The 20,442-nt window shown below is 40.4% G+C and overlaps 1 protein-coding gene across 1 annotated transcript; it reads left to right on the forward strand.

Annotated features, from left to right (window-relative positions):
* The first annotated feature begins 4,390 nt into the window (after positions 1-4,390).
* On the forward strand, positions 4,391-11,568 carry UPK3A (uroplakin 3A). The gene is made up of 6 exons (XM_019473217.1): positions 4,391-4,445; positions 5,390-5,545; positions 8,405-8,684; positions 9,910-9,992; positions 10,474-10,606; positions 11,466-11,568. The coding sequence occupies exons 1-6, from the start codon at positions 4,391-4,393 to the stop codon at positions 11,566-11,568; spliced, it is 810 nt and encodes a 269-aa protein (XP_019328762.1).
* Positions 11,569-20,442: the final 8,874 nt, after the last annotated feature.

Raw genomic sequence — 20,442 nt, forward strand, 5'->3', positions numbered from 1 at the left:
TCAGTGTTCTGCAATTGTTCGGGGTTTACTGCAGTGATAAGACCTTATACACGATTTCTGAGGGGAATGCAAGAAGGACCAGTTCTTCTGTTCGTAAGAAGTTTACCTCAATGGAGCCATGCCAATTTATATTAAATGATGGTGTGGCCCTGATTTCTTATGTAGAAAGTTATTTTTCCCTTCCTGATATTTCCACTGTTTGACCTTTCAGGTTTGCACAAAATTAATTGTCACCAGATGATAAAATAAGTTCTAAGTTCTCATCTTTCTAACTGAGCATTCATATTTCCTTATGGACACATGAAAGATTTCTAATTTAAGGAGATCAATGGCTCAGTGAGTCATGCTGCTCCGATCTGTGCACAGATGGGACCCCCACTCAGCACGTAAGTCTGTTCCTTTGCTGAGTGAATGTAGGATGGGGCTTATCTCCATCACTTTGGTCCCTTTTTAACAAAGCGGTTTGCAGAGCTCTTCCGGAGATTCATAATGTACATGCTTTATTAGGACTTTATTAGGAAAGGAGGAAGACAGACCCTGAAAATGAACCCTAAGGCCATGTTAATAGGTGTGTAGATTTTAAGATCAGATGTGAATGCCCCTTGTTGCAGCAACAAAGGACAGAAATACTTCTCCAGGAAGCCAAACGCATATCAAAGAGATTTCAGAACTGCACAACCGTACCAGGCATCTGTGTGGCCTTTGTGCAGCAGATCTTGTGAAATGTGAATCTCCTACTGCCTTGAATTATTCTGGGAAGAGTTTGAGAGAGAGAAATGTCGTAAGAGGTATTTCACTTCCTGCTTCAGTGAGGAGTTTTCTCCCTGGATAAATGGGAAATTTCTCCCTTTTATCTACAGCCGTCTGATATAAATGCAATGCAGTAGTGACTGAAAGTTATTTACCATTAGATGGAAGTTTCCATTGCGAGGATAGCTCGGATTTCCAGGCACTGCCCATGACAATCTGTTACTAATACCAGCCCCAGAACAGCCACTTCTGAAGCCTATAGTAGCTGACCAGTAACCTCTTTGAATAGATTTTTTGGTTTCAGTGCCACTCTCAAATGGACAAATGTCCTTATCATAACAACAGTACTACAGCTGCTTCCCTTGTGGTTAATCTCTGCAGACCAGCTGATGCATATGACCGAGCAGTAGAGGTGGTTAAAGATCCTGCCAGATCATGTCTGTAGTATAGTGACTGGACAGAAGGAAAAACTTTTCCGTTGTTTCTCATTCCAACTTATCCTCACTTTCACAATATTTTACAATGCTGTATCTCTGTACTTCCCTATTTTCTAACTGTGTCAGCTCTCCACCGCTCTCCCAAACCTTGATCACCTGTTTTATCAACTTGTTTTTTAACCATCTCTGCATTCTCTTCCAGATCTCCCATATTCGTGGAATGCTTTTGTTAAAATTAATTCACAAAGGCATTACTCCCCTACTCTTTCAGCTCCTACCTCAAGGGCTACACCCACCAAGATATCTGCAGGAAATTAGAAGCTAATAATGGCTATGCAGATAATTAGTGAGGATCATCAAAGGATTTTAAAATGGATTTTATGTTTTATTTGTCTTTTTCACCATCTTGACTGGTAAATGTCACCACCATGTTTTTTACTGTTATTAAACACTGTAATGTTCTCTACATGGAGCTGGGCTTGCAAGTTGCCCATAAATTTTAGCCCGTGCAGTGGACCAGAGAGATGGAGCACAGCAGATTATGGAGGGTTATTTCCACTACACCCACAGCTGAGCATGTAAAGGAGGTTTGGACTTCAGATCCTGGAGGGTTCCATACATTTCACGGCCTTTTGGGACTTCAGGCCCCATCCTCCCCAAACATGAGTTTCACACAGCCCTGGAAAGCCAGGGCTACAGGCAAGGTTTGTTCTCATGGAGCCATCAATCCAAACTGACTGGAGGCTTCTATGAATTACTCCAGAATTGCCCACAAGGTAACATAGAGCAAGAAAATTGGCATTGTTGCTTAAACAAAGACGTAGGAATTTACATTGATGTCTTCTCTTGCACTTCCTTTCGGGAACTCTGTAATTATACTGAGGTTAAGTTTGTTTATGGTAACATCCTTTAAATCCAGACCAGCTCCCCTGACTTCAGTGGAGTTAATGTGGATTTACACAAGTGTAAGCAAGGATGAGATCTGGTCCTAATTTAGGGCACATCTGCCAGCACAGATGGAGCTGAGAGAGTTTATTGTCATGTTAATTTTCTACCTCTGTTTGAGATTCTTCTGAGCATGGAAGAAACCCAAAAATTTTAAAATCTCGCAACACAGGCAATGTTATCCCCCCTTATTGTGGCTGGTGAATTCCACCAGAGCACAAGATGGCCTTGTACTCAACTACATCATGATGGCTTAAAAAAATAGCCTCACAAAAAATAATGGCTAAAATTGTCATCCTGTAACCACTTTGAAAAGTGATTAACTTTCTGTGATGAGCAGCTCTATTGACATACTCCTGGCTGTTGTAAAACTAATCGCCTGAGTAACAGTTTGCATGACCGTAGCCCAAGGAGCAGTTTGCCACACTCTTCATCCAGGCAAGACTCCAAGAAGGTCATGCAGAGTTTTGCCTGAGTAGTAAGCGCTGAATTTATTGCTTGATGGCTGTGAATCTAAAAAAAATATTTGTACCTTTAAATCAAAAATTCTGTTGTGATTCTGGGCCTTAATCTGTTGATTTTTAAAATTTATATTCTTTTCTGTTGTCTGTTTTGATGCTTTAGAAAGTGAATGAGGGAGCAGCTCTTTTTTATAAAACTTGGAAGAGTATTCTGTAGCACATGCAAGTGGCTTGCATGCCATGAAATAGAATACTTATTTTTCTCTGCTATACAATATGTACTAGTGTCTATTTTTTTTTTTTTTAGTTAGGCAAATCATGTGCCTATTTTCTATCTTAAGGAAAAAAAAGCCACTGCTTATTGCTCTGGAAGGGTTACCTGTCTAAAGAATTCAGGATCTGATTTTACAGGAATCACTGTTTGGAGAAAGTATTGATTCTATGATGGAGAAAGAGATCTTGTTGTTCTCAAGCTCTGCTTTTACTGTGGAGTCAGAAACCTTACAGGTTTTGTGCATTATTATATTGCTTTAAGGGATAAAAACACTCTTGAGCAGATCAGTACCAAGTTTGTACAACTAACCCCCCTAGTGTAAATGTTAAAAATCAGATTCCTAGGAGTAAAAGACAGAAGGGTAAGATCTTTTCTGGCTTAATCTGATTTACGTGAGTGTTTATGCCCACACAGGCTTAGAGTGCATTGTAGAGTGAGAAAGTATAATACAACTCATTCTTATTGTATAGCAATGCAAATCTAGGGTAACTCCTGTATTCAATATTCTCCCTCAAAAGTGGTGTGAGAAAAAAGTCAAACCAAACACACTGAAGATGACATGCAGAATTTGAAACAAAATGAGACACATATGGGGAGGAAATTGCATTATAATCATTTGATTACATATTTCAAACAGATTTCTGGGGCCCATGGCATATCCATAAAGAAGATGGTTTTGGTAATGTAACTGTAGTGATATTAGTGTAAATCTGGAGTTGCTGCAGTGACATCATGTTAGCCCCATTAATTCTGTAAAATCTTGCTGATACTTATTTTTTCCCCTCAGCCTATTTTAAGTGGGTGATTAATAATTTTGTAATCTGAGCTTTTATGTAATAGACCATTCATAATAGCAATTACTCATCAAGAATATTCTCAGCTGAACAATTCGGTATAACAGGTCAGATTCAGATTTCCCAGTGGTTTGCTCTTCATGTAGTTGCCCTGAACCACATTAGGGTTAACTAGAAGCAGAAGGCTTATGTTTTTCAAGATGTAACCCAGGAAACACAATTCAGAAGGCAATTGTAACCTCTGTTAAGGCTGCCCAAATTTAGAGCTCTGAATCAGAACCATCCATGATGCAGACTGGATGCAGGGTTCAGGTATTCAGTTCCGAATTTTCCCTACATGAGAGATTTCAAAAGTTTTTAGACAGAAGAAGGTGAAGAACAAAGCCACCTATCAATGACACAGGTGGGAAAAAACTCTCTTTACGCTCATAGCACTGCTGAGAGCTACACTGGTGCCCAATACCAGGTGGAAATCAAAGCTGCGACACCCTTCCTCACCTGGGAGCAGATAATAGCTGGGGGGGAGGGGGGTTGGTGACACCTGAGCAGGAGGGGCAATAAGCATATAGGGAGGTGCTGAGGGGGTAGGCAGCTCCTAACCACAGGGACCTTGTGGAAAGGGGCAGGTGTGGTTGACTTCAGGGAGGGAGTGGATGTGGGAGCTCTTCAGTTGGGGCTGCCTCCCAGCGTTGTTCTTCCTTTCGTGGCAGGTTTCTGGAGGGCTCAAGCATGTGCAGCCATTGGGTTCTATTAGCCTTTTGCTGCTTGGGACAGCTGTGTGCAGGTAAAAGGCATCTATCTGCAGTCTCTTCTTTTTTGTTGCTCCTCTCTTTGTGTCTCTTCCCTTTCTGTTTCTCTTACGTTTTCTTGTTTTGTCTTGAGTGTCAACTTTCTGATCCAGGATCTGTATTGGGAGGGGGTTTAGGGCTTCAAACATACATTCTGCTGGAAGATTGTTAAAGTATCTCTACTGCAGCTAGGCTGGGAAGGAGGAGGAGCTGCTGAATCCCTCTCTTTGTTCGTAGTTAATCTTCCCCAGGAGACTGGAGATGGGATGAGCTTGTGTGGGGAGGGGGGAAGTGTCTGACATAAACTTTATTCTAATATCACTTGCCCTCTCCAGGGCCTCTCCCAGACAGCTTTCCTCTCTGCTAAATCTCTCACTCTGTATGTTAACAAGCCTGATCTTAAAAACCTTATTAAGACTTCTTGCTGCTAAAGGATTCAAGAACTGACTGTGCTGCTTCTGGTGCTGCCACTGGAGGGGGGAGGCTGTACGCGGGACCCTAAAGACAGAGGTTCAAGTCTCTCCTATAATGAGGCTTTGCCTTTGTCCTTCTGAGATGATGTGACCAGTATGTTTGAGAAGCAATATCTCTTACCTCCCTCCCCAAATCCTTGTGTTTCCTGTTTTGCATAAAGCAAAACCCCTACCTCTCAAACTTTCACAGGGCAGGTAGGCTGTTTCCTGCTCAGCTGCAGTTCATATCTCCCTTTTATGTTAATGTTGCTGCCAGATCCTCCCTTTTGAGTCAGAGCTTGCAGAGAGAGAGGAGAAAGATTTTTTTTTTCATATGCTTTTTTGGTAACTTTCTCTTCTAGATCAAAGCCTGAAACCTCAGATTGCAGCGCCTCAGCTTGCTACAAACTCCCTTTTGACAGAGCTTGCAGAGAGAGAGGAGAAAGATTTTTTTTTTCATATGCTTTTTTGGTAACTTTCTCTTCTAGATCAAAGCCTGAAACCTCAGATTGCAGCGCCTCAGCTTGCTACAAACAATCCAACTCTCACTACAGTTGCTCTAGAAAAACCTTTCTGTATGTTTGACAGCTCACTGAGTCCAAATAAATCTTACATCATCTACTTGTACACAATGAAAGAATCAGGTGAGTATCCAGCATTATGCTTCTCTGGAAGATTTCTCTTCTAGATCAAAGCCTGAAACCTCAGATTGCAGCGCCTCAGCTTGCTACAAACAATCCAACTCTCACTACAGTTGCTCTAGAAAAACCTTTCTGTATGTTTGACAGCTCACTGAGTCCAAATAAATCTTACATCATCTACTTGTACACAATGAAAGAATCAGGTGAGTATCCAGCATTATGCTTCTCTGGAAGATAACTACATGTGACCGTTGCATAATTCTTCACAATTTGATGGGAGTGGGTCTGAATGGGGGAAAAATCTGTAGCTGTAAACTACATACAAGCTGAGCCTCTGGTCTCAGTTTTCTCCAGGGCATTATTATAAAATACAATATAAATAACTGTAGTATTTCAATGGGGCTGATTAATGATAGCAAGCCTTAGTACTGTTAGACTCCCACTAGGTGTGGAGCAGCACTATCAGCTATAAACATTGGCCCGAATCTTGCTAATGAAACCAAGTGGTCCACAGTCTGATACCCTATCTTTGTCTAAACACGAATGCCTTGTATAAAAGCCTGGATTCCCCTAAGTAAACCTGCTGAGAGAAACTGGGTAACGGCTGCTGTTTGCTTCATAGTTAGGGTAGCCAGCCCTTGCAGGGACTACTTTTTTTTTTAAGACAAAGGCAAGTCATGCTAGACTTGTGGTCGAAGATGCCTGGCCCATGAGTTCATTCATAAAATGATTTTCATAACTGCTTGGCAATGAAACACTGCTGGCAGTGACCAAGACCTGCCTTCTCTGTTCCCTGCTGCTCTGGCAGACTGTTTTGAATGCCAGCTAGAGCTACTCCGTAAGCTGACAGAAATAAATGACCTCCTTATATCATGCCTTCTCCCCTGAAGGCTGTATGCAGCCTCCTTTTCTAAGAGGCACAGAGAAGAAATCTTGAGGGGGACAGAGAAATTGGCTAACAGACAAAACGGTCTAAAACTTCCGCTGCTGATTATTGCTGCTTTGGACAAGGTGGAAGGAAGGGGCCTTGGATGGGTAGAAGCTGTAACCAGAGACACCATCCCATACAGCTAACATAGACAATTGTGAATGCACGGCCTTATGAGACCCGTCCCGTGACTGAAGTGCATGTCTTTGTATGTCTAAAACAGACTGTAAATGCATTATAATTATATAAAAGGCTACTGATACCTAGTTATACCTGCAAATATGCAAACATGATGTTTTGTGTTAGAAATTACATCAACCACCCCATCTTCTGCAGATTCTGTGGTAAAAGCTTCCTACACAGATGGGTGAATCTCTACAAAAGGGGTTATATATGGAGAAATCGCTTCTGCTGCTTTTAAGGCAAGCAGATGCAAACTTGTTACTTGGCAGACTGGAAGGAATTTTGTTTGGATTTGTCTCTGGTCTGCAGAGAAGCACATTGGCTCACCCTTGGATGCCTCCTGGAGCAGGGAGAAGGAAAATTTAAGAGAACTTAACTTTCTTAACACCTTATGTTTCAGCTCTGCTGGTAAGGAAATGTGTCAGCATACTACAAAGCTGAGGGTCTAGCAAATTTCTGAAGAAGTAACGTAACTTTTAGCTCTATTCTTGTTAATGTTGCTATCAGGCTTGATCTACTTAGTAAAGTTTAAGAAACCAAACAAACAAAACCCAAGAAAAAAAACCCACACAAAAGGAACTTGCTTAGGCATCAGCTCTGACTTGCTCACCAGAGCCAGGCTTAGAGTTATTGAAATGGAGAGTGGGAGAGCAGGAAGACCTAGCTGTGAGAAGTATTATAATTTGGGGAAGCAAGCCTAAGAATAGAGCATGTCTTAGCTAGTATTTGCTTTCATGTTATTGGCCCCTATTGAAGAGAGGGGTGTCAGAGCTCAACTAACTTGAGCACTAACCCTTAAGTTGTATTTCTAACCTGTGCTAGAAAATTTTCCCTTTTAAAACAGGTTTAATTTTGCATTGGATCATAGCTAAAAACTTCTCATGACCAAGCAATTGCACAGCAGAACGTTTCCAAACTGAAGTAGTTCCCAATGTACCGCAGCTTTGGAAAAACTGGCATTCCTTTGCTGCTGACAGCACTGAACAGCTGGAGGGGGCTCCCCAAAAAAATTTAAGCCGCGGTTGCAGAACTTGGGAGCATCTCTTGGGACTTGTGCCTTGGCTTTGCAGCAGGAAAGGTTTGAGAGCTGTAACTGAGCTTCCAAACTATGCTGTAGGGCTGGGTGCAGATTCACACTTTGTTTGAAGCTGTGAGGACTTTCAGACTTTGAGGCATGCTGTCTGGAAGCAGTGACATGCCTGGCTGGCCAGAAAGGTAGATACCGCATCTGTTCATGCAGCCCCTACACACTGGTCTGCATACTGCATGGTTCTGGGAGGTCCAGCTGCTGCGTGGCCAGAGGTCTAAGGGTTTCTGCTCCAGGAGGTGGGAGAATTGTGACTCTAAAGGAACTCTGCCTTGGCTATAGTATCAAATCTGAAATGGCAGGATTTACTGGATGTTTATTGGAGCCATGTGTGGCATGGGGGAAGAGCAGCCTTTGCCACCCTCCTCCCTACTCCATCAGATTCTCCTTGGAAAAGAGGAATTTGGGGAGGGTGGCTACTAAAAAGTATTGCTCTGAGATACGCTGTGGATCCTTCACAGTTTCTGAAGGACAAGTGTAAAGAGCTTCATCAACAAACAAGGAGGAAGGGGTAGGATCACTAACACAGCCAAAATGGTAGCAGATTTTTGGTTTCCCTTTCGAGTGTTTTGGGGTAGAAGAGCAAGTTGCCGAGTAAATACAGGGTGAATGGAAAGGGCTGAACTAGTTCTAACAGCCTCATTAAAAAGCATCTCTCCTGCAGCAAGTGCAATAAGCTCCCTGGTGACCGACAACAGCAGCAAACCACTCGACAGCACCTTCCAACAAACAAGTGGAGGGCAGCTCGGACCTTACAAGGCTGCCTTGTTCAATGTACCCAATTGTGCATCGCCTCCCAAACTTGCTGATGTAGGAGATGTCAACAAAGTTTCTGATGTCCTGAAACAATACCTCTTCAGAGTTGGGGATGATGGGACTTGTTTGTACGACCCAAACTTCCTAGCTGTCTGTAACCCACCTCTTGCACCAGACACAACATACAGGTATAATTCTTATTTCTTACAAGGTGATTGCTGCTCTTAAAACACAATAGGAAGCAACATTGAGTCTGTAATGTTCCTTTGTAATGGTATGATGTGAATTACCAGTCCCTAACTGAAATGCTCTATTGCAAGGGTAGTTATGAAGATGGCTTTACTTTGGTTTAGCACCCTGCAGATGGTCCTCTATGGTGCCCTAGCAGTGGTGAGCTCTGTCAGGTTAAATTCATGGATCGGTAGGAAGATTCATGTGTGAACTGCTGGATCTTATACCTATGTTGGAGTAGGTAATCCAGTGACAGCATCTGATTAGAAACTGCTGGTAGAAAAGGATTTTGACTGGAAAATGATGTTGAGATTATTCACCGTGTATTTTGTGTTAGATCATTCTGCCAAATTGCAGACATGGATCTGGCTCTGCTTGCTTTGTTTTGATGGGATTTTGAAGAGCCAAAGTTCTCCTTGGTCTCCAGCTCCAGGAAGCCTCTAATGTTACTGGAGACTTCACAGTGAGGGCCAGGTGGCTTGCAGACTTGTCTGACCCCTGTTGTTTGGGGAAGCTGGCCATCTGGGGAATTTGGGCACCCTGACAGCTGTTACCTGAAACACTTGTTTTGCTGTTGCCAGCTATTTAAAAGCTGTAGTAAAAATGGCAGTCACATGGAGCCGACTGCTGTGGAGACCTAATACGCTTCGAAAAAAAATACTATGGGCTCTTAGTTTTGCAAAAACTGTCTTGCCTCTTCTGTCTCTTCAGGACATTTCTGAAAACTCAAACTATTGTGGAATGGAAACTCAATTTCTTTGCCAAATCTGATGTTGGCCTGTCTCTTCAATACTCTCCTCTAGCAGGGAAAGTGCCAAAGATCTCTATTGTTGGACAAAATCTTCAACTTCCATATGGAAATCAAAACCACTTGCTGTCCTAAATAATGAGGCTCTTCACAACAGGGAATAGCAAGCTGGGAAAAACTGTTGTTGGAAAGCTATCATCTGCCAAGGCTCACAAGAATGAATTGCAAACTGTGCATGACATAGCACAGAATGCTTTTCCATGATTAATTCTATTTGCTCTTTATAAGGTCTCTGGAAATAGTCAGTTACCTTTGATAGTCTCCATCTAATGCTTTGACAAAACCTGAACTCTGACCAGCTAATCCAGTAGCTTAAAAATACTAGTAAGGAAGCTCAAATTTGAAATACCTAATTTAACACTTTTTCCCCACAGGTTTAAATATGTGTTGCTAGATAGCACTGAAGGGATCATGAAAGACCAAACTCTCTGGTCTGATCCAATCAAAACCAGAAAAGGTAAGTCTGTGGCTTGGCTCAGGTCTTCTGAGTAGCTGTGCTTGCTTTAGGATGCTATTGCTCTATGAGCAACACCTAGTCCTTTCCTACAGTTTTAACAATTTTGTCAGGCTTTCAATATTGGAGTAGCAGACTTAAATATGGAATAATTCTGTACTTCTTTTGTGTACTTCAAAGCAATTCTTTTAGTAAAGATAAAGTTTGTACATGCGGTTTCAGATTTTATGCATATCATAGTATCTGGTGCTGTTGACATTTCTCAGTAATACAGATACTTGTCATACTGGCTAACCTGCTGAGGAAAGCTTATAAATTCTAAATGCTGACACTGAGTCTTAAACCTGTTTCCCATAAATCATCTAAGACTTCAGGTATAGACATAATCAGTTTGCCTCTCCTAAATCACCAGCCTTCTCCTATTTGGTGGGTGTGTTCATGGTCAAAAATAGATCATAGGAACATTCTTTCCATGCTTTTCTAGTTAAACTTCCCTTGAAAATTGATACCTGGCCTGGTCGAAGGAGTGGAGACATGATTGTCATCACCTCGATTCTAAGTGTTCTTGTGTTCCTTCTGCTTGCTGGCTTTCTTGCTTCTATGTCCTCTGTTGTCATGTAAGTACTGCTACACCTTACAACTTCCAGTAAGAGTACCTAAACCCTCAGTCATCAGCCTTCCTCCCTATGGCTCCAAGCCACTGTTGCTGGTCTTGTTTGAGATGACAGACCAGATGGTGTCCTCCAAATTTTGAAGTTGGTAATGGGAAAAGACTACTTTATCATAATCTTCCCTAAGATCAGCAGCTCTTGTAATTATTACACAGCCTTAAGCTTACTAGCTGCCAGACTTTAGTAAGGACCACTGGAAAAAAACAGTAGAGTTGCACATACTTAAAGCCTGTATATTCTTTCTTACATATTGCACCTTTCCATCTATTCAGGAGTTTGGAAACTGTCTTAAGGAGTGCAGGCATTTATAAAGATTACATAATGTCCTAATTAATGCCTTGATTTTAATTTATTTGCCTCCTCCCCAGGAGAAATAAGTTATCCCTTTCAATTAATAAGTGAGGCTTTGCTGGAGCTGTATAACTCAACTAGTCTATGCATGTTCCCTGGTCTTCTATGCCCCCTGCCCTGGGAAATCAACGAGGCTTGATTGATTCCTAAACTGAACTTTTGGAGGGAATGAACTAAATTTTAGAAAGGGTGGGTATCAGGGCTGCTAACACCCACTTCTTTCATTAACTTGAAAATGATGCAAGTGCTCTGCATTCAGTCAGCTCTGCTGGGCTCTCCTGGATTAAAGATGGGGAAAGCAAAAACTGCATTGCAAATGGTTATTTTAAAAAAAATCTACGGCTTCTCTGATGCTAAATGATTTAAGTAGCAATCAGCCTTTGCAAAATGTTGTGACAGTAGGCTCCACTCAGGCTCTACTGGAACTTAATAAAGCCTTTCTCTTGCCCACCAGGGGATCAGAAGATTCTTCTGCAGAGACAAGGTGTGTGTCTCAGACTACTCAACAGAGTGAACCGAGACCACAGTTAAGCTCTGAGTTCTCTGATGCTAAATGATTTAAGTAGCAATCAGCCTTTGCAAAATGTTGTGACAGTAGGCTCCACTCAGGCTCTACTGGAACTTAATAAAGCCTTTCTCTTGCCCACCAGGGGATCAGAAGATTCTTCTGCAGAGACAAGGTGTGTGTCTCAGACTACTCAACAGAGTGAACCGAGACCACAGTTAAGCTCTGAGTGAACAAACTGATTCAAGTCAAGGATGGAAATGCAACGGAATTGCTACATGTGCTAGACCTACAGGACTGTCTTTTCTACTCAACACTAGTCCAAAACAAGCTACAGAACATAACCACGCAAGTGAAGATGAATGGCATAGATGAAATAAGGACAACTTTTTTGAAATCTTGCAATACATGATATCTTGTCCTAAAGAGATTTGATTTAGTTAATTGCCTTGTACAGCACATATCAAATGCCTGGACTGAAGAAAGAATCTTCACGAGATCCTTCAACTTCAGTGGTGTGATCAGAGGTTGTCTAGTACGTACATCTCATCTGAAGTAAGCATTACTGCAGACCTCTCACCTGTTTCTCATGATCAGATGAACATGATGTCTCAACCTTTCTCTATAGTAACTGATGAGGAATAAAGGAAAACAGGCTGCTTTAGAAAAAGATGTTCTTAGAGAAAACTAGGGATTAAAAGGTAGACAACACAGAGCTACTGCTGCTTACTCAGGATTTTAGTGACTATATGTGTCATAAGACTTCCCTTTTTTCCTCTCCTTCCCTAAAAGAAAGCAAGCAAGTTCCAATTGCCCTGTATGTAGCAGAGTACTTCTGATCTCAAATACTTAAATATCCTCAAACAGCTTTGCCAGGGATGAATGGTAACAAAATTGCTCCAAAGAAGGTGTGTCCTTTCAGAGCTCCATATAATTTGTTGGTGCGCTAGTGAAGGGGAGATACTGCTTTAGTGGGACACATGAGTATATTCACTGTTGTCAGGCTTAGCTTCATTCCTGACCTTTACCTTAGGCAGCGGCAAGACAGCAATATTCACATCTTAGTATCTAGACTGGTGGGTTTTTCTGAGCTAATTCTCTTCTTTCATTTCGTGATCTCAGTTGGTGACTAGAAATAAATCTTTGCCCCAGGTTTGAGTTATGTACTGCTTTTTTCCATTGATGCCAACTTCTATATACAGTTTTGTCTCTACAAAAGACTTGAGGAAGATCCAACTTCAAAGCCCTACCTTATACCTCTTGAGTAAGTAGAAGCACCTGTCCTATTGTAGCAAGCACTTACTTGTGATAAGCACAGAGCTGTCACTGGTTATTATTGATGTTTTCCTAGTTTATCAGTACATTTGTTAAACTGTTTCAGATTATAAATAAATAAGGATTCTGTTTTGATATAGGTAGTTCACGATCACTGTCATGACTGGATGATCTTGCACTGATACTTATTTCAGGGAGTGGGACTTACTCTCTTCAGATTATGAAAATTAAAAAGTTTTGTGTAAAGTCAAACATTGCCAGGATGGACTGTTGAGAATTGTAGCTTGGTGATTGCAAAATTTGCCATTTAAATTTCAGGAGTTAGGCCCTAGAGATTTGTACATGAGCTTCCGGTGTCTGGGTATTCTAACCACAGCATGTTAAAGCTTGCCTGCTCCATCTTGGTTTCAGCTACACAAGGGCTGGCAAGGAGAAGGGAGAAAGCACTTTAAGGGAGAGATGGGTGCTGTGTCTTCTGACTAGAAATGGATGCTGAAGTACCTGGAATTACATTTTTCTGGGTTTTGGCTATTGGTGCCTTCCCTGTAATTTTCTGCCATACAGGCTGCTCCAAACACCGTTCTGAGGTGCTTTCTCATTCATGTATTGGGTACTAACTTGGAAGCAATGGATATTTGAAAAAAGGGAGTATGAATTGTAGGTGTGCAATGCTGAACATTACGTGAGAGATCCTTGGAGTGTTTGCCTCCTTTATAAAGCGAAAGTAGTACTTCACTGCTATAGAGGGCTCTAACTCCCTGCTCTGGACCCAGTGGAAAAACAGGCTATCTAACAGTAGGATCAGTAATATTAATAAAGCCAAATAAGTATCCTTTCAACTGCAGACAGTCAATACATTATATTGGATGCCATATCAGTTAATTCTATTACTGGAATAAGTTCTCCTCCATTTTGTTTAAAGGAGTTGCTTGAGACTGTATGTCAGCACGTACAGCTATCATTTAAAATACAGCACTAGAATAATCCGATCTGTTTTCTGCCAGTATCTATGAAGACATTCACATCAAGCAGTTTGTCTCTCACTCCACAGATAACTGATTTTAGTCAGTTTAATCCTGCTAATGGGCCTAGTTGAATAGCTTGTATTTCTTCTTGTGCTTCTCTTACATCTTTCATTTAAAAGATCTTCACTTTATTTCTTTGTGGAAAAATTCAGAATGGATTATTTTTAGGTTTTATTTTTCCTCCACACAAATGAAGCAGAATTAACTGTCTCAGTTGTTCCTATATTGCCATGCATACAAGCTTTGGGTTTTTTCACTTTAGCTTTTCAAAACTTCCCCAGTGTTCACAAACTTTGTGTGAAAAAGAATTCTGCCTTTCACCATCTTCAGATCTTAGGACATTTCTTTCTCAAGGAACACGGGACGGAAGAGAAACTCTAACGTATTATGATTTTTGTCAAAATTTCCTGTTGAGATATTTTGTTGAAAATGACAACTCCAACTACTTTTTCTATACAACCCTGCTTTTAGACAGGGAGAACTACGCTTGGAGCAGCTTTAGCTTTTCACAAGATCTTGCCTTTCAGTACCCATTCATTATGCTGTGAACTGTATTTCAGGACTGTGCCTGGTCAAAACAACAGTCATGATAAATACCAGAACAGGGTCACAACTACTTTTGCCTCTCCATGTGGTATTTCCATTGATCTAAATACTGACTTCTTTCTGCTCTGCTTTTGACTCCTCGCTGAAGCAAGGGTATGGAAATTCCTGTTTGAAGCCTATCAGAGGTATGTCCTGATTCTTATCCTGGTCATGCAGAAGAAATATAAGGTATCAATGATTAACGGCATTTCTTTAGTACATAGACTTAAGAAACAGAAAGGTTGGGGGCCACTGCTTAATTTTTGAAGGAATGGGGGTGCAAAAAGACTACATTTGGCTCTTTCAGGAGTTGTTGCCAACCTTGTCTGTATTTTTGTTCAGATATGTCTTTCACAGTCAGCCTGCCACACTGAAGGAAGGAATATGTATGGATAAGACAAAGTTCCTGAGCCTTATGTATTTACATTAAAAGCATCAACAGAAATGAGACAAAACTGAACAGTGATATTTGCTAGGTGTTTTCTACGTATTGTTCACCTATTCCTAGCTGTTGCTTTGGGCACTGAATGATACTTACCATTACTTCAATGACCCTGCAAAATGTATTGAAAATGCTGACTGCAAGTGCTGCTATGTGGTAGAAAATAAAGATAAAAATCACATCTATGGAGAGAGTCCAGGAGCCACTACTAAAGTCCTGCTTACATTTAAGACTTCAAGATTGTGCTTGGGTTTTATCAATGTTACACGTGATGGTTGTGAACAAGTTGAACTTGAGATCTCTTTTCAAGAGAAGCTCTAAGAAGACTTTGACCCATGCCTGCTGGTCTGCACTGAGATGAATGTAACCTTAATAGTATTAAGTTGCCAAAAGTATAGTTGTATACTCCATTTCTGATGTCTTTTACTTGGGTCCTGGTATTTCTCTGGGCGGAAAGTAATAAATACAAACTGTGCTGTGGAAAAACTAGTGCTGGGATGAGGTTATTGTACATAGAATCATAGAATCATTAAGGTTGGAAAAGACCTCTAAGATCATCGAGTCCAACCGTTGACCCAACACCACCATGTCCACTAAACCATGTCCTTAAGTGCCACGTCTACACGTCTTTTAAATACTTCCAGGGATGGTGACTCAACCACTTCCCTGGGCAGTCTGTTCCAATGTTTAACCACTCTTTCAGTCAAGAAATTTTTCCTCATGTCCAATTTTCACCTGTGCTCTAGGTTAAGATTCAAATGCCTGGTCTCCAGGACTGGAAAAACAAATTGCATTTGATTCTCTTTGCATCACTCATTCCAGCATGCTCTCAGCTGAGGCCCTGGCAGAAATGCTGCTTTAGGCCTGTTTAGCAGATGGACTGACTGCACTAAGATTCAGTACAGTTGAACGCTGAAGTTGTCCACTAGCAGCTATGTGACCCAACTTGTCTGTGGAGCTGCCTGAGCTTGGATGTGGGAAAAAGGGTGAGAGCTAGACAAGATTTGTGTGGTTTGAAGCACTCCCTTGCTTGTGTGGTTTGTTTGGTCCTAGGGCTGCCTGCTGCTAAAACATGGCTATGCGAGTCTTGAGTTAACTAAAAGACTCCTTTCTGTGCCAACTGTAAGAACTTTTGTGAGGCGTTTATAAGCATATTTTTAAACTGTAGTATGCCAAATAAAAATAATTTTTTAATGGGGGATAAATGAGCACAAAGATGGTAAAGATGTGAATATGGAGAGATGTTATATTGCATTTCTTGAACATGGTGTGTTTATGAAGATAATTCCCTCTGCATCTTCAAACAAGTCTTTTCTGCTCTACTTTCACCAGGACAAATGCATAATTAACCAGAATTAATACACGGGCAGGGTGAGGGAAGAGGTCATTTCCTTCAGAACTACTTGTCTTTTATTCAGTAAGTGATTCTGCAGATTATTTAATTGACTGGTCATTAGTAACATTAGAGACTTTTAAAAAAACTCCCTTAGAAAAAGGAGGAAGCAACTCATCTGATGGTAACAGGTGATGTTTTGGGGCAGACTACAGAAAATTAGCATTCTCAGAAGCTCCTGGTAAGAAACTCTGTATTATACTCTCAGTTGTATGAGAATTGGGCTGGGAACCTGGCAGATGCAATATTTAATACTCTTTTTCAGTTAAGTTGAGGCATATAGCATTAGGTTGTTTGGATGCTGAAAGAACCATGGTCAGTTTACTGAATTAGCTTTGCTTTTGTTTAGGTTGGGCATAAATGCAGATCACTTGCTAGATATATTTGGAACTGGGGAATGAACCTGAGGAAAAGGATGCTAGTGAGAGCCATACTGTAAAGCAGTCACAGTACTTTTTATAGATATTTGTGATAGATCTGGTCAGCTGTGATCAGGAGACCTACCTCAAGATCAGGACCAAATTGCAAAACGCATTTATCAATGCCTAATGGTACCGAGCAGCAGTATAGTGCTGGATGCTTTTACTAATGAGCGAAGAACCTGACACTTCCTACTAGAAAGAGTTTAAAGGTTTGTTCAGGAAAGAAAAACAATCAGCCAACAAGTACAAGTTTGTCTGTGGGAGGAAAACTTGCTCTAGAAATTAGGTATTCAAAAATTAGTAGCATGATTTTTGAAGCAGTCTGAGCACTCAGGAGCTCTTATTTCCTTATGGTTTTACCAATGAAATGTAAAAACCCCTCTGAATTTTTTTTTGGGGGGGTGTATGGTACTTTCTCACAAAAGTACTGACTTCCAAGTGTAGCTCTGCCACTCTGGTCACTGCACTGAGTGATCTTCACGGCTCTGACTGCTCTTTGCATATATTTTCCTGCTTCTACTGCTTAGTCCATGCATACGTCACTACAGCCAATGTAGTAATGCATGCACAATGTTAAGGTCCATCACTCACTGGCGAATTCCCATTTTGACCTTACCTACCTTCTGATGCTTGGAAACAAGACTAAGATGGAAGACATTGGTCCCAGCAATATAGACAACCTTATTACTAAATTTCTGTTCTTTGAATTTATTTGAAGTGTGGGGTGGGTTTTTTTTTTTCAAATTTTGGAAATGATTTGGGAATTCTGGCTGTAACTGCATATATAGCCTGTTGTTTCAGAGATTCTTGTGTATTTTTATTCTGCTTAGATGCACGGGCCTATCTCTGGGAAAAAATATGAGCGCTGTTGCGGTATAAACTATGACAGTGTGCTACTGAACTACTGGCACTAGTTTTTCTACCTGGTTACAGTTTAGTTCTGTCTTTGCAAGGTCACAGTCTGATGAGAGTTCAAGACATCTAGCAACTACAGAGAAAGTGTAACAGTATGGTACCAACACCCCCCAAATCTAAATCCTAATCAACTGTAGAAATGAGGTCTTGGCCCTAAGTAAGCAGCTGTCTTCTCTCTCCCCTCTCTTCCTGCACCTTGTCCTTTCTTACAACATCTGCCTGGGTAAGCTTGATGTTTAGCTGTCCTGAAGAGAAAAGCATACGGGATATTATCTGACTGTGAAAAATAGTAACTAATAGGCTGGCAATTCTTTTATGTGCAGCTCATGTATAGCTGAAGCTAATTGTGACCAAAAATTATTATAATCACCTGGCTGCTTTTCTGGGAGACAAGTTTTGAGTTTCAAACCATTCCCATTTGAACAAGTGTGCATATACTACACATCCTCCCTCGTAATTAGTACCATCTTTCACTTTCACTGGCAAAAGTCTCAGCAGAATGACCAACTTTCAAATGGTTTTTAAATGGCATTCAAACCTTCTTTGGCTAAACTTGGCAAAATGCACTGGCCTCCATATGTGACTTATTGCCAGTTCTGACCCTGACAAGGTCAAGTACGATAACTTTCAATCCTAATATTGACAGTGCTCCTTGAAGAAATGCTCTGACCTTTTACATATTTGCCTGCAGGGGCTATGTGCCTATCTAAGCAAAATAACTGAAGAGTGATCATGTCTCACACACATGGCTGTGCGTATAATGCTGTGTATAATACTGCATTACTACTATAACCCAAAGCTGGATGTAAAAAATAATGTAGAAAGTCTCCCTAGAAACTTTAATGTATCATAGTTAGATAAAAATTCCTGAATATCAGATGGATTTTGCCACAACTTTGGCTGATCCACTGATTGATATCTTCCACATGTGGTAAAGAAAACTGAAAGAATACAACTCCGATCAGAGGGTAATGTGGTGTTTTCTCATATCTAATTGATAAGGACCTCATTATATTAGTCGTCTTGCAATAACCCTGGTTCTTTCCAGGATAAGATTCCCAATCTCTTCTTTATATAAACAGTGCACAATATTTGGAAAGAGAAAATGGATGTCACACTTCTAGCAGAATATTCTAGTTCTTCCCTACAAACTCAGCTCAAGTTTCACTCCAGTCAAAAAGTAGTAACCGGGGAACTGCAGAATCTTTTACCCATATTTGTCTTGTCTTTGCTTTTCCATGAGTGCGTTTCCTGGTGAGATTTTTGACTTAAGAATTTTGGATTGTCTTATTCTTGAAACAGGATGTGCCATCTTAAAAGTAAATGCTTTCTGTTGAACTGACTTTGTTTCGTTTAAGAAATGGGATTCTGGCTTTTGCTGCGACATGGATCTGTTATCTGAGTATCGTTTACTGTGACTTATTGAACAAAAGTTTATAAATTTCTGAGCAAGTCAACCATCTTTAGCATTTAATATCAAAACTAAGTTTTTTGTTAAAGGCGTACATGTGATAAAAAGTATTATCTTAAAGAGTACGTGCATCAGCATTTTCTCTTTCCCTTTTTCGTATCTTCCTTCTTTGCTTCTATTTAATGAATGCAAATCTGTCCCTCTCTCCTGTGATGCCAACTCAACAGCCCCAGAACTACCTCTCAATTGATGGACAAGCTGGACTACTTCCCCCACTGTGCCTTGGAATCGGAAGGGCTGTTCAGTTTAGACACTGTCTGTAGGTGCCCATTTGTCATCTCAGCAGTAATGAATAACATTTGGGTTTTATACCATAATATACATCAAATTACTATTTGGGGGTTTGTTAAAGAATATGTTGTAACTGAGTAAATGAAATCTAGAGGAGGAGGAAACAGCAATACTCAGTTTTATGTTCTGTAGCAATTCATATGTACCTAGTTCTCTGTGTGTCTATAGCTGTATAGACAGCTATATTAGAAACTATCATTTATTTCCATTGAAAAGAATTATTTGTAAGAGACGTTTGTATGCATTATAGACTTCACATACAACCAAATTCTAAGAAAATAGATCTGAAGTATTTCTACTGATGTCAAATTAACTAGCAAGCTGAAGAAGAAATTCTAGCATATATTTAAAAAGTAACTTGTACAATCATTTTCATGGTTGCTTCTGATGGTATTAAAAATATTAATAATATTCAAGTAATTGAATTATTCTGGATACATCCAGCTAGAAATTCTAATATATTTAAAAAGTAACTTGTACAATCATTTTCATGGTTGCTTCTGATGGTATTAAAAATATTAATAATATTCAAGTAATTGAATTATTCTGGATACATCCAGCTATAAGGCATATTGATCTTTCAAACTGCATAATAGCATATCGACTGAAGAACACAGAAGGACTGAGATGACATCATATGTGACTAAAAAGAAATCCCTTGTACCTTCCTAATAACTATGTTAATTTGGCCTGAATACAGGAACTTCTTTATTCTGAGGTAGCTTGCAAGGGTAAGCTTGGGAAAAGCATGTGCTGCCGTATAACCATTTTCCCCAGTCCAAGCAGAATTCAGCAGTAGAGATCTGAAGGTTTAAAAGCACTGGGATTAGTTTTCCCATGATGAAAGAAGGCAAAAAGGAAAGTTGTTTACAATCCCTAGTTCTACATCAACAGGTTCAAGACTAAAGGTGGGTACAGAGGTATATGGGTGTAGCATGTAGGTTTGCTACTTCTGTTCACCTGAATAGTTTTATTTGTGATTTTAATATGAGAGAGGCAGAGATGGTATTACATTCTAGACGTGTGATATTTTTGAGGGTAATGCTTTGTTTCCTCATTTATCCACAAGCTAGTATTCATAAGCAGGATCCGTGACATTTCATTATT

This window comes from Aptenodytes forsteri, unplaced genomic scaffold (assembly GCF_000699145.1).
Source record: "Aptenodytes forsteri isolate BGI_AS27 unplaced genomic scaffold, ASM69914v1 Scaffold614, whole genome shotgun sequence".
NCBI lineage: Eukaryota > Metazoa > Chordata > Aves > Sphenisciformes > Spheniscidae > Aptenodytes > Aptenodytes forsteri.